Source organism: Corvus cornix, chromosome 1A (assembly GCF_000738735.6).
Source record: "Corvus cornix cornix isolate S_Up_H32 chromosome 1A, ASM73873v5, whole genome shotgun sequence".
NCBI classification, from domain to species: Eukaryota; Metazoa; Chordata; class Aves; order Passeriformes; family Corvidae; genus Corvus; species Corvus cornix.
In genome coordinates, this window is record NC_047057.1 from 65685111 (window position 1) to 65699852 (window position 14742).

The 14742-nt window shown below is 41.0% G+C and overlaps 1 protein-coding gene across 4 annotated transcripts in view; it reads left to right on the forward strand.

Annotated features, from left to right (window-relative positions):
• The window catches only part of WNT7B (Wnt family member 7B), a 94539-nt gene extending 80201 nt beyond the window's left edge, over nucleotides 1-14338 (forward strand). For all 4 annotated transcript variants that reach the window (XM_019292761.3, XM_039571517.1, XM_039571519.1 and 1 more), the window contains exon 4: nucleotides 10975-14338. In XM_019292761.3, coding sequence (XP_019148306.1) covers nucleotides 10975-11454 — 480 coding nt within the window. In that variant the 3' untranslated portion in view covers nucleotides 11455-14338. The remainder of the gene's footprint in view (nucleotides 1-10974) is intronic.
• The last annotated feature ends 404 nt before the right edge of the window (nucleotides 14339-14742 follow it).

Genomic DNA, 14742 nt, shown 5'->3' on the forward strand with positions numbered 1-14742 from the left:
TATATACCTACCCCAGGAGAGATTATACCCTTTAAATTGTTTTCCCCCAGGAAAAGCCCTCCACTCCGATGTTGCAGAAAAATCCAATGTATCAATATAGCAATCCAATAAAATCCTTCTCCTCTAATCACCAAAGTAAGATTGAATTTTCCTCCTCTGAAACCATGTGTGCTTTCAGTCCTGCAACTGAGCACTGGGCAAAGAGAGTAGAATTGGTGGTGACAGAAACAGTGCAATTATCTTACTGCCTGGATCTTGCTTATTAACACAGTTGCATTGGCCGTGCACTGAAACTGAAGGTTCTGTATGGGCAGTAGTCACTGGGATGGAAATCCTACATAAATTCAATGTGGTGAGAGAGGCATAATCTCAGGCATAGAGACAGGATTGTCTCACACTGAGGTCTCCAGATGTGCAGGAGAAAGCTGACTGAAGAGCCAAACAGGAAAGCAGCCTTGAGGGGCACAGTCCTTTTTTCCTAAAATATTGTGGCCATGGGCACAAAAGAACCTCATTCAGCAGTTCACCATCACATTGGAAGACCAGGTCTGACCATTTCACCTAGGCTGGGAATTTCAGCTCAGCATCATGAATTGTGTTTGGAGGCAAAAGAAGATGGAAGCCAGCTCTTAAACTTGCCAGGGAGAGTTTATTACTGCTAGATGCATTATCATCCCTCCTTAAACTGGCATCCTCTGTGGTGTGTGCTGTGCCACCCCCATGGAGATCCTGATGCATGTCCTGCTTGGAACATGTCACAGTCTAGATGTGAAAGAGGGACAAAAGAACAAAAGCAGATGCTGAGATGGAGAACAGTGAAGTCCCAAGGACAGAAAGAGCTCATTATGTGAACCGGGCATTGATCACGGGTCCCCCAATTCTAAATACAGCCCAGTAACCACTAGACCACATTGCTGACTCTTATTAAGTATTTTACTTTTCATCAGAATTTCATAAGCAGAGGGACATAAGCAAACTAAAGAAGTGCATATTTTTACGGATACTCCTGGTAACAGCATTCATGCAAATAAATTCCATTTAACAATCCTAAAATTTTCTTTTTTGCAAATGTTCTTGCAAAAAACAAATCATAATACTAATATAAAAGGTGGTTTTGAGAGTCATGTTTAGAAATAATGTTGGTGTTATGATATATATTTCCATAAAATGAATATTCAGAGTTGTAATATTTAGTGATTCTGGTTCTTCTGAGATAATTTGCTATTTGTATAAATTAGACATTCTGAATTCAAGACTGACTGAAACTTAAAGTTAGAACAAAACTCTGGAACACAGGATATGCTTTCTGTGTTTCTGGGTTGGACCCTTACAAAAGCAGTTACAGAGTTTTCTGCAATTTCAGTGTGAAATCACAAGTTCCTTCTGAGAATCCAGGCAAACTTGTAATCTGATCTACATTCACCTGAAATCTGGCAGTTTTGGGGGTCCTTGGTAAAGCTGGATTGGACTGTGAGCCTGACACAAAATCTATAACCAGGAGATCTTGCTTATGCATGAATGAATGTAATTCTTACATACTCCACATGGTCCTTATTCACAGTCAAGTCAGAAATCACAGAATCACGGAAGCAATCACAGAATCACAGAATGGGTAAGGCTGGAAGGGTCTAAACCCCTCTGCTCAAGCAGGATCCCCTAGACCATGTTACTCAGGATTGTGTCCAAATTGTTTTCGAGTATGACAAGAGAAGGAGGCTCCACACCCTCTCTGGTCTCTGTTCAGGGCTTGGGCACTGCCCAGGGAAGAAGTTCTGCCTCATGTCCAGGTGGAATTTCCTGGGCATCAGTCCCTGCCTGTTCCTCTGGTGCCATGGCTGGGCCCCGGAGCAGCCTGGCCCTCGGAGCCCTCCCTGCACACAGGGACACCCAGGGCTGAGGGCCCCTCTCCGCTGGGGCTCCTCTCCAGGCTGAACAGCCCCAGCTCCTGCAGCTCCCTTCCTCCTCATAGGACACTGAACTCCATGATCTTGTGGTCACTACAGCCGTGGCTGCCCCCAACCTTCCCATCCCCAACAAGGCCTTCCTTGTTTGTTAGAGTAAGGTCCAGAAGCACACCTTCCCTCACTGGCTCCTCCATTTGCCTGGATACTACACTGAACCTCCATCTTTCTCCTTTTCCCTTCCAAAACTCTCACAACACAACTGGGAAATGCTTGTACTGCTCTGAGAAAGTCTCTCAGTATCATCCTGCTGATCTGTATGTGGCTTGTCTTAGAATTTGGAAACACTTTGTAGCCAAGCTTCTGGTTCATGACTGCTATTATAAAAACCCAAAGTAAGGATATTTTACCTGTGTAATGAATAGGAATGAAAGGTAAGAAGGAAAACACAGTCAACTCTGTTTATTTTTTAATTACTTCGTTGCTTCAGAAGTGCTCAAATAGTATTTTCTACCTTAGAGTGGTAATGGTAAAGACAGTAAAGGACATATATGCTTTTGTAGCTTCCTACAGAGATTTCACAGCACTTTGACCATTTAAAAAAACCCACATTCACATGTGTAATGGTAAGGCTTGCAGTTCTTTTTCAGTCATATCAAATAGGCTTTTTGAGTTAGCTAAGAACAATTTTTAGCCAACAAATGTGCTACCTTCATTTTAGTCTTCTTTTTGAAGCCCAGAGCCTTCTAAGATAGAAACATGAGGAAAAAAGGACACGAAGAGGTCCCAACCCCAACTACAATTATTCCCAACTTGCTCTGAAGTCAGTGGTAGGCCCTTGATGACCTCAGCTGATGTCTACCAGGTGGCCAGAAGTTCATTGCTACGATCATTAGTCAAGGCCACCAGTTTTTCCCCCTGAGCAATTATTTGAATGTTCTCTTATAACACCACAAGGACTTTCTCATGTGCTCTCAGAAATCTTGCCCATTCTCAATCTCTCCCAGCACTTGTCCCACACACGCCTGGGCATCAGAGGGGTTTGTAAGTACAGCAGTATGGCTCTAATATTTTGCCCTTGTAGGGATGCTCTCAAAAGCTGGCCTGCTGGCATTTCACTGTTGCTAAAAGCAGAGCCCAGAGGAATTTTTCTTCGTGGAAAAGCAGCATGCTGTAAAAATAATTGCACAAACTTTGCAAACAGATGAGGGGAAAAACAGTCTTGGGGGGTCTTTTACTGGAGTCTAGGGTTGAGATGTTCAGTACTACCCTCTGATAAATTACCTCCTTGGAAAAAAATTTCATTTAGTCTTTTCAGGGAATTTCTGATGACTGTGGAATGAATGAATCCCCCAATTGCCCTGCCGTGCATCCCCCAATGGCTCTGCATTGCATTTCTAAGAATTGTTTCAGCTAATGGCAGGTTTGCAAAGTTTCTGACAGATTTGCAATAAATAGCATCAGTGACAAAATCATAATCTTGCCATTGGTGTCATTTGGAATAAATAAATGCTCAGGGATTCTTGGTGACACAAGATGCTCCTGATGGAAGATTTATGCTTGGTGGCAAAGCAGCACCTCATGGTGTGAAAGAGCAGAGGAACAAACTTCTCTGTCGGTTTCTAAATGTCCACTATGATTCGGGATGGAAAGTACAAGTGTAGTAAATGAAAACAAGTCCCCAAAGGAGGACTAGTATAAGTCTAATACAAATGTTACTGAAAGAATGTCTTGTGGCAAATCTGAAAGATTACAGAGAGAGCTGTGGGCAAAACTTTGACAGAGTAATGAAAAATTAAATACCAACAAACCAAGTCAGCTTAGATGCTGTTTTATGAGACAGCTTTCTACCATGTATTTTTAGAAATAAGTATCTTTATTCTGGGATAAATGAATTTAGAGTAACATCTAGGAACACATATCATTAATCTTAACTTTTTGTTGAAAGCTTCAAAACAATAACCATCTCTCATGGGGAATCTCATTTATAAAAATGGATGTTTCTCTTTGTTTTTATGGGGTGAGTATGAAGAACAAACTGACAAATTGGTAGCAGATTGCAGCTTTTACCAAAAAGTAGAAATGTTTCTAACAGTTTATCAATCAATTAGGCTCTTACAGTAGACAGTGACTGTGGTTACATGGAGAACAAACTGGCCCTTCCAGAAACACACCCATCACATTCACTGCCAGCAACTCAGCCTGATACCATCCCAGTATTTACTCCTTTGTAGTGGCAATGGGTTTGTCCTGTTGTTTTTTTGGAATGCCTGGAAGATGACAACAGTTTATCTTATATATGAAACAGTATGGGGTGTGGGGAAAAAACAAGAAAGATTTTTCTATTACTTGGGACAACATTTCCATCTAAGCCATGGCTTTTTCTCATAGTTTCAGGTGCAACAGGCCTGTGGCATTGGGAAGGGGTTTTTTTGCTCACTTGCTTTGGCTGTAGAATAGCTAATGAGGTGATTTGTTGATTACCTTTCATTATATATATATACACATATAAAGATATAAAACTAATATATAATGCAATACTATTACTAATATAATATAATATAATACACAGGCATAAATATACATAGTGTGTGTGCATGTTATAATGGATATTTATACATATTTATGTATATTGTCTGTGCATATATTATGTAAGACAGTGTAAGCTCCCTTCACCTCACATGAAGCATTATAATTAATCAGCTCGCTCCTGCAAGATGCACAGCACCTGATACGCTACAGACTGCCCACACTGTCACCTGACAGGATGTAGAGATAAAAAGCAATGTCCAGAAAAAGACTCTGCATGAAATGTTCTGAAGACACAGTGGAGGCTGAACTCCAGTTTCAAACGTGACAGCCAACTAATTTTATGCTCTTATAAGACTAAAATATTCTTTAAAATGTGACTTTGTTTCCTAAGTCATTTCAGTGATGCAAAGAATGTGACTTTCCAGGTTTTACAGCCTCGAGTCCATCATTTGCTGAAAGTTTCTTTCTCTAAAAGTGACAAATTATTTCACTACACATCCCTTGTGAGACCACTCATGAAAGAAAAGCTTTTGATAGTTGTACTTCATGCTATACTTTCCATCTTCCCACTTAAAGTGATTTGCAGACATAAATCCAATTTCAAAAATTTTGGTGCTATAGCTTGGGTGGGTTAGATGGACAACTAAAGGCTTATCCATATGTCCTGAATATGCAAGCTTTGGCTCAAAATCTCATGAGAATAGATCTCCTGCTTCCAGTTGGGCTGGATTTGTTAGCCTATTTGTTCTTCCAGAAACACACCCTTAACGCAGACTGCCAGCAGCTACATCTGGTACTACCCTAATTTTGAACATTTTGCTTTAAAATTAGAGGGGGGGAATAGCCAAATATTTTAGGACTTGCTAAATGGTTTTATTCAAGAAATGTGCATGCCCCTGCATACCATGTAATGCATGCAAAACGTATCAAACATCAGTGAAATATCACTGCACGACCTCAAACCTGACACATCTGTTCTGCTTGACAGAAAAACACTACCAGTGAAATATTTTTAACTATTTAAGGTGATATTTAAAATTTTACCTGTAAGGTTTACAACAAATAGAAAAGAGAGTGGAACACTGCAAGCACACTTGCTTTGGGGATGATTGGGAGGACGTTTCTGAAGAAGATTGCTTTTTGCAACATTCCACTGTAAAAATAATATTCAGAAAGTTGTAACCAATTGCAGCAGTTTATTGCTCAAACAGCTATTTTCTCTTTTCCTAGAAAGCAGAGAATAAACACTGATGGATTAGGCTATTGTTCATCCTCATAACAGTAGAGACATCCATCTAATGGACAGCAGGTCCCAAAATGCTGGGTTAATTTTCCTGGTAGCTAAGAGGAGAACTTGTGTAAAGAGTGCAGTGGGCCTTCCTCAGCTTTTTCAACGCATTAAGTGGGGACACTATGGAAGAAGATGCCTTACCTAGGGAGGCAAGTGGAGGGCAGGAGGAGGTGAATTGATACCTCTTGGCACCCCCCACAGTCCCCAGCCCTGCTAAGCTCTGGCCAGTGCCAGGGAAAAACCGCCTCATGCTGTGTCTGGATACTAACCTGCTGCAAAGCCAAGGCTCCCTGCTCCCATTAAACTAAACAATAAGAAAAACAGGGATGTGACAAGAGGAATAAACACAGTAATTCAGTTCCTCATCCCACATCCCACAGAATATAAATACTGTTGTGATGCTTGATGGAACAGCTTCACAGAGGAGCAGAAAGAAAATCATGCAGCTGAAGTACCCTTATTCCTCTCCTGCTGGCTCCATGCTCCCTCTTCACAGGGCTGGGCACAACCTAAGGAGACACATCATGAACTACTCAATTTTGGGCTCTGTGATCTGCTATTAACAAAGAATAATTTCAGGACATTTGTATTAGAGGAGTAGCATTACACCCTACTAATCTTAGTTACACCCCGGCCTATCCAAGATAAAAAACCAAACCCAAACAAACTCATCTTGGATTCCCAGATGGGTCCAGAAGATCAGCATTTTGTCAGCAGTGGTGGGCCCCAGACTGCACTGGGACTTGAGTTAGCCAGTGCCCACACATCATGAGCAAGCCTTCGGCTCTCGTGGCTGCAGCTGCATGAGCATCAAAGTGGTGACATCTTGTGACCAGAATCTTTCTCTTTTGGTAGTTGTTACCCAAAACAAAAAGTTGATCGCTTGCATATTTGATGAGGCAAAACTCTTAAAGTCTTTTATTTCTTTTTGATACTTCAGTCAAAAAGTTATATGGATTTTGTTACATTCAGCATTTGGTCCAACAATGTGCATTTCCATTAAGGAAAACACAAACCAGCAGGGCTAAGCCAAAACACACACAAAATGTAACTATTGTTTTTACATACTTTATCCAAATAGGATTTTTACTATGTACAGAAACTGTATCTGATATTATGCAGTTGGGTCTCTATATGGAACTTGAAAAACTGAATTTCTTTTCATGCATATCATTTTGTTTAATTTTGGTCTTCGCATGTCTTTTTCTATTTAACTGGCAGCCCTCAAATTGCCTTTTAAATGTATGATTTATATAGGTATAAAAAGATGTGGGATTAAGAAAGCTTTACAGTTATATTTCACAATTCATTTAACAAAGTATCAGTAGTTAGAAAATTTTACTTGGCAAGATCTTTCTGGGGTGGGAGTGGGCCTGTATGTGGAAAAGGGACCTGAGGAATGTTCCTATGATTAATCTGAGGCAGCACAGCCCAACGATGGGAATTTGCTCTGGGAGGTAGATCTTGCTGTAAACCATTCAAGATTAGATACGAGGCACTGACATATGACAAATGAAACTGCTGAGAGAGTGGCTCATATGAGCTAATGATTTTCAATCTTTAATTAAGCACCTAGCTTGGCATCGTGTCTTAGATTTGAGTAAATAAGTACCTTTAAGGTTCAGGGTCAGAGCTTTGATGGGAATTTCACTGAGGAAAGCTGAGCTGGAGGGACATTTAGGAAGCAAAATGTTAGTTGCTCCTCATTCAGAGCATTGAGCAAGCAAGGTCAGATCTGGCCACCTTTGCCAGGTCCCATGGCACCTCTCTGGCAAGTGGGAAGCTGCTCAAGACACCATGCAGAGAGACATTCCTCTGGGAGGGCCAGAGCATGCTGGCTTGTCAGCAAGGAGGGGCACTATGCAGCATCTGGGTGGAAAGAGGGGGGAAAAAATGTTGCTTAGAATTTGCTTAGTTTGGGCCTTGTATTCCCTGACCTCCAAGTTTTTGGGCACAATTTTATACCCACAGCTGACTGTGGGCACACAAATTATAGCATTCAGGAATTTAACTACCTGATGATTGGGCCTCTGCTCAGTGTTGTAACCCCAAGCATTCCACATTCATGAGAGAAGCCTCCAAAAAAATTTTAAAAACCTGCAAGATTGGCTTCAGGAGCATGAATTAATACTTTTCAAAACTTCTGCTTTTTTGAGCCTGCATGGCTTGCATTTGCAAGTCCTCCCACCATCACAAACAGTGGGAATCTTTGAAAAAACACAGCAGTGAAATCAGGTTTCTGCTCACCAAAATGAATCACAAAACTGGACCTTCAGAAAGATAACAGCAAAAAAAGAAAATCAAGACTTAGGATAAAGTTGCTGGAGATTGTACTATAGAGGCTGCCAAGCAGTGTCTATAGATTATATATATACATATATATACAAAACATATGTAATAATGTATATAAACATCAGTATCTCAACCAAATACACATAGGCAAACAATTATTATATAGACAGACAGGAATCCACATATAAAAATACATTTCCAAAGATGTCACCCAGGACACTGAAATGGGTGATGTCTGTCTTTCAGGAACAATGACACTTTCTAGTGTATCGGGGAAGCACATCAGAGGCTCCTTGGGACAGTGCCCACAGTGTTGAGACCACAGAAGAATAAGGAGCCTCATGAACTTCACTGCCTTCCACTCTCTTAGCAAGTTACTGGCTTGGCCTTTTCAACCAAAATGCAGCCACCAGACACACATGTAGAGCATGACAAAATATGTACACTTCATCAAGATTCACTGCTCAGGGAGGAGTATGACTCAGGGGTGACAGATCCCATCAGCAATGCTTTCCTGGAAATCCTTAGATCATAGTGCTGTTTGGTGGAGGTGTAAAGGTTGCCTCCACCTCTTGTCATGGATTTTGCTGCAGTTCTTATAGCTGCAACTGCATGCTAAGAAAGCTGCAGGAATGGGTTAGTTTCAACAAAACCAAACATTTTTCAGCAATATCAAGCACAGCTTCTAAGCATGTTTATACATACCTACAAACATAACTAAATACCAATAGATTATTTGAACCCAGATTTGTGGAACAGGATTGAAATCTTATTTGGGGGTCTTTCTCCAAAGATCTTCTCCATAGGCCTGAAATGGTTACAGAGGAGATCCTAAAAGACCCCAGAGTACGTCCAGAGTACATCCATCTCCTCACCGCCACTGAAATGCTGCTGCTGCAGCAGAAGGTGGCAAGTTTTCTCTTCTACCAGTATAGGAGACAGGAAGGTGATACAGTGCATTCCAGTGTCCACAAAAAACCCAGCTCATCACAGCCTTGCTGATTTTCTTTAGAGCAGTTGCAGCTATAGGAATTTCTTCCCCAACTCAGTAAACCTTGCTGGAAAACACCTTTTCTGCCTCTGATAGGGTAACTTGACCTTGACCTGGGTAAAGCCTGTGGTTCCAGAAGGTCTAATGTATGAGCAGACCAAGGTCAGACCTCAGCAGGGGCTGCGACTCCTCCTGAGGGGCAGTGGAGGGGCAGCTCCAATCTATGCTCTGTGTGACCAGGGACAGGACCCGAGGGAATGGCTGGAACTGGGTCAGGGGAGGTTTAGGTTGGATATCAGGGGAAAGGTTCTTCCCTCAGAGGGTGGTGGGGCACTAAACAGGCTCCCCAGGGAATGGTCACGGCCCCAAGGCTGCCAGAGCTCCAGGAGTGGTTGGACAATGCTCTCAGGCACAGGGTGGGATTTTGGAGTTGTCCTGAGCTGGACTCAGTGGGTCCCTTCCAACGCAGGATATTTTATAATTCTTGTATAGGTTGCTCAGCTATCTTATACTTGCTACCGTATGTTGGCAAGGGAGAATCAAATCCAAATAGTCTCTTTAATATTGAAACCCCAGAAATTTGGGAAAAAACAAACCATACAATTTAAGTGAAACTCAAACAACTCAGGAGGGTGCCCTCTATTTGCAGGGATAACCAGATCTGTACAGCTTTTATTTTAAGGCCAGTTTCTGAAGCAGTAAGCAGTTTTTACTCCCTCCTACTTCATTATGCCATTGTACTCAGATTTCGGCCCTTTTATCCTTTGCCCATTTCAGTCATGTTCTGGGATCTGCAGTGAAACCACTACAGGAGATGGTCTGCAGCATCAGTAATGTTTTCAGACAAGCTCGGTAGCTCATATTTCTTTGTTAGCATCCCATTGCAAAGGGGAAAGATCAGTTCGCTTTGTTCTTAGGCCTTGATTTTCATAAGCTAATGATGCCTGTGGGTGTAATTATGGTCAGGCTTAAGTGGTAGCGCAAGGGCAGAAAAACAGAGAGGCGCTTCCGTGGAGCTGGCTTCCTTCTGCTGCACACACAGAGCGGGAGGGCATCGCTTGCCTTCCCCCGGGCACAACCTGGCCCAGGGAAGGAGGGATGTGCCAGTCGTGGCATGGCTTGGCTGCAGCAGAAAACAGCAGAATGACAGTGGAGCCTGAGCCCAAGCAGCCACCAGTTTGTGTCCCTTCTGACTCTGAATTAAACCCCTCTGGCTGAACCTCCTACAACAGCAGTACATTTCTCTTTGGCTCACTGTTGAACAGGACCCTTCAGTGCATTTTTTTCCCTCTTTTGTGACTGATTATTCACTTAATAGTTGGACTAAATACTGCAACGAGTGCTGCTTTTAAAGGGGATGGGACATTCTGTGGGTGGAATAGTCCATAAATTTACCACTGGTGGTATAGGTATAGGTGCATAGGCAAAATCTTTAATTATGCAGTGAATATAGAATAATAAAATGGTTTGGGTTGGAAGTGACCTTAGAGATCATCTAGTTTCACCTCCCTGCATGTAGGCTTATTCAGTCACACAGTATATACTGTTCCTTTTAAGCATTCTTTGATCGTTACTTAAAGCAATTAAGTATTCTGAATCTTACACCACTTAAAAAACCCCCAACTCCTTTTTTTTTTTCTGTTTTCAAAATGAAAATATTTTGAAAAAATTTAAGTCCCTGTGGCTCTAAAGAAATGTCTTCTAAAATGTCAGTAAATATTCTCCAATATTTGGAAAGACAATGGAAATTTTTTTACCAAAAAATGACAAAGCACTGTATTTCCAACCAGGTGCCACTTGAAACAAAATGTGTTATGAGCTGGGAGGTGAGAAGACTTACAAGCATGCATTCAAAAAATTTCAACCAGCAGTAATGAATATTCATATGACCTAAACAGACCCAGGTTTAGGCAGGCTTGCAATACTGTTTTCCTGCAGTAACAATACACAAATGTCTGTACCCATAGGTTCTCGAAGAGAGAATGAAATTGGAGTGCAAGTGTCATGGAGTTTCAGGTTCCTGTACAACTAAGACCTGCTGGACCACGCTTCCTAAATTCAGAGAGATTGGATATATTTTGAAAGAGAAATACAACGCTGCAGTGCAAGTGGAGGTGGTACGAGCCAGTAGACTGAGACAGCCAACCTTCCTGAAGATCAAGCAGATTAAGAGCTACCAGAAACCCATGGAAACAGATTTAGTGTATATTGAAAAGTCACCCAACTACTGTGAGGAAGATGCTTCCACAGGGAGCGTCGGCACCCAGGGACGACTCTGCAACCGCACCTCTCCCAATGCGGACGGGTGTGACATGATGTGCTGTGGAAGAGGGTACAACACACACCAGTACACCAAGGTGTGGCAATGCAATTGCAAATTCCACTGGTGCTGCTTTGTGAAGTGCAACACGTGTAGTGAGCGGACAGAGGTGTTCACCTGCAAATAACGGCATCATGTGCAAACAAACAGAACAAACCACCGAGCGAGGAAAGTGGAGTACAACAAACGACAGCGTCATTTTGCACATCTAATTCTCTTGGGGAAAAGAACCCCAGCTTACACCACAACAACCACTCCCTCCCCACTACTACTTATACTTCTAAGGATGGTGCATTTTGGCTGGCTGGCTGTTGTAACTGCTTTGGAAACAAGGGCAACAGGATTAAGGTGATGTTGACAACCACATGAAACTTTCTCTCTGTCTCTATTTTTTTTAAACTACAATCTGAGTGTTGTAGAGTTCTCTTAGTGTTTTAAATTATACATATCAGAGAAGCTGATTGCATTGCAGCTCCCACGACATTTAAAAGAAAAAGACACTTTCTCCTATTTTACAGCAACAAAACTCTCTAGCCCTGTGCAAACAAAGACTTTTTTTAAGGAAATGAAATCTTCACTGACTAGAACACAGCATTCTCACTGCAAAAACCAAAATTTCTAAGAAAGCAGGTAGAGAGCAAACAACTGGTAGGGAGCAAAATTTATGGCAGAAATATTCCACTATCAGTTTGGAAAAAAACCCCAACAGACATTCACAAAATTACAACAGCTGCCAGTGACACTGGAACTCTTTGAATGAACATTAAAAATAATTATTTATGTTTTTAATAGTATCAAAAAATTCTAAGCACTAACGGGTAGCTATGTCTTAATTCTGTACTAAATGTAAACTTATTGGAACTCTGACTTTATGACTTTTGTATTTGGTTCTCCCTAAGTTCTTCAATGCTACTGATCTGTTGTCACTCCACTATTAGAGAGTTCAATTACTGTAGGCCTTAAGCAATTTTCAGAACCGAACGAAAATATCACATGAACCTTTGGTTACCAATGCTTGATACTGACTTTTCCTGCTTGCCTCCTGAATAAGAATGACTTTTTTTTAGACTCAGGCCTGAGGTGTGGAGCACCCCCTCACAGCTCCTCATAGGGAGTTTTAGGACACAAAAACGTGCTTCAACAAATATCAAAGGTTTTGCTTTGCCATTGAATGCACTGGCAGGATTTTCCAGGCATTGTGTTTTCCCTTTAAAGTTAATATTTCCCTTGAAAGTTAATATTTCCAAGAATTTTAAATAACTTACGCGCAGTATGCACTCAGAAGTCAATAAAAGTCTGGCAGCTGAGCTCTAGGTTGCTGCACCCTCTGAGCTGTCATGGCTTCACAAGCATAAGAAAGCTAAAATCTGGATTAGTCTGTGTTATCTTTATTTTAAGATTGGCAATAACATACCCCCTGTTAAGCACATGAATGTTAAAAGAAAGAAGCTCACTTCTTAATAGCACTCAATCCTAATTCCCATACCTTTTCCCTACAAGAGATTTTTAAAACAGCCTCAGATATTTTACTGCTGTAAAATCTAGTGTTTTAACCCCAAGAGCCCAGATATGCCCACTTATAACACAGCCCATTTAACCATGTAATTATTTGCTTGTCCCAAGGGTCCCTGCCTGATTTTCTGAAAACTTGAGTTAAAAATGTCCTTACATCTGCATATCTGCATTTTTAGCTTTTCATTTTTATTTTCATTTCATTACTTATACTGAGGGGCTGCAGAACCATGAGTCCTTCCCACCTGACACAGAAGCACTTGTCCATCCACATGGTGCTCTTGGGGAAAGGGGCTGCTGGACCCAGAGCTCCACCAGCTCCTGGTGCTGGGTATGTGAATGAGCCAGAATTACCTCTGTAATTTGTGGACCCATATTATCAAAGGTAATTAAAGATTCGGGGACCTTCATTTGAACACTTGTGAGGACCTGCCTTTCTGACCCCAAGCACTTACCCTCTGAAAATCAGACCCCTTTGATAACTCCCCCACAGAGCAATGCAAAATTGCTTATTTTTTTCAATGTTGCTGTTGATTTCTAAATACCAGCCTCAGCATGAATGAGTGCAACTTCACAGAAGTCAAAGGGGCCCCCAAAATACTAGATTCACTCCATGTAATTTAAAGGCCCTTGGATTCATGGGTATTGTTGTTGAATAATAGTGATAATACTGTACTTTCACTACATTCTTGACAGGAAGCAAATAAAGCTCCCAAACACAGTAATGCACAGTTTTATGGTACTAGATACTGTAAATACATTAGAATAGTATTTGTTAAGTACAATTGAGGAATCCAATTAAGTTATATTATTGTATATCGTTTAAATGTCTATAGAGTATTTTAAATTATTGCAAACTACACTGCATTAAAAAAAAGAAAAAAAGGAAAAAAGGTTATATATTATAACACCAACCACTCTGAAAAGTGGACCAAAGTGACACTTTCTCTCTTCCACACCCCTATTTGAAATAGCTCTGTCTGCTATTATAAGACCACTGTAACAGTCCCATGACTGGGTTAGCAGTCTAGAATGTAATGTTTCAGAGCATCCTACAAAAGCTTTGCTCACGTGGAGGTGCAGCATTCAAAAAGGTGATGTATGGCACAAAGCAGGGGCTGGCAGTGGGAATGCTTGGACTTTGAAATATGTCCCAAGGAAAAGTAGTTTTGGTCAGAAAACACCATTACCACTAATACACTGAAACAACCCCCAAAACGGCGACTTTTAACGAAGGTGTCTGTGAATAGAAGTGGGTTACACACAACTTTTATATTAAAAATGTAGTTTAATGTCAAAGACCTGTGACAATAGAGGTTGGAACATGACCAGCAATGTGTGGTTTAACCATACTTTAGCCATGACAAAACTCAAAATACTTTATGTTATTAAAGAACTTAAGAACAAAGATCAATTTGTTTACTATGTTAATGTTTTATGGCAAGCAGAAAACAAAAATGAAATGTGTTTCCATTAAAACTTAATTTTTTCCCCTTCTAGTTTCTTTTCCTTTTATCTGTTCTTTGTTTAGGAAAAAAGAAAAGGCAACAAGGTCTTATGAAAAGGCCATTTGTGTACAGGCTTCTCCACATGAGAAATTACGGGCAAATTCAAAGTCCTAAGCAGTTTTTGTGTTTTGGCAAAAATAGTAATGAACATGACTGTGTGTGGTATCAGACTCAAGCCATCTACCTACACCAGTGCTACAGAGAAACAGGCACCAACATTGCTGCTATCAGAGACTCTAGCTGGCTACAATGAAAAGACAAATTTTTTGGTGGAAGAAAATAAAGGTTTTGTGATAGAAATTTGGCATCCAACTCAAAAATGGTGCTTGTCCATGAACCTCACATAACAGATTAGCAGAGAGGAATAAGAGCCATAGAACAGAGGGTTGAAGGCC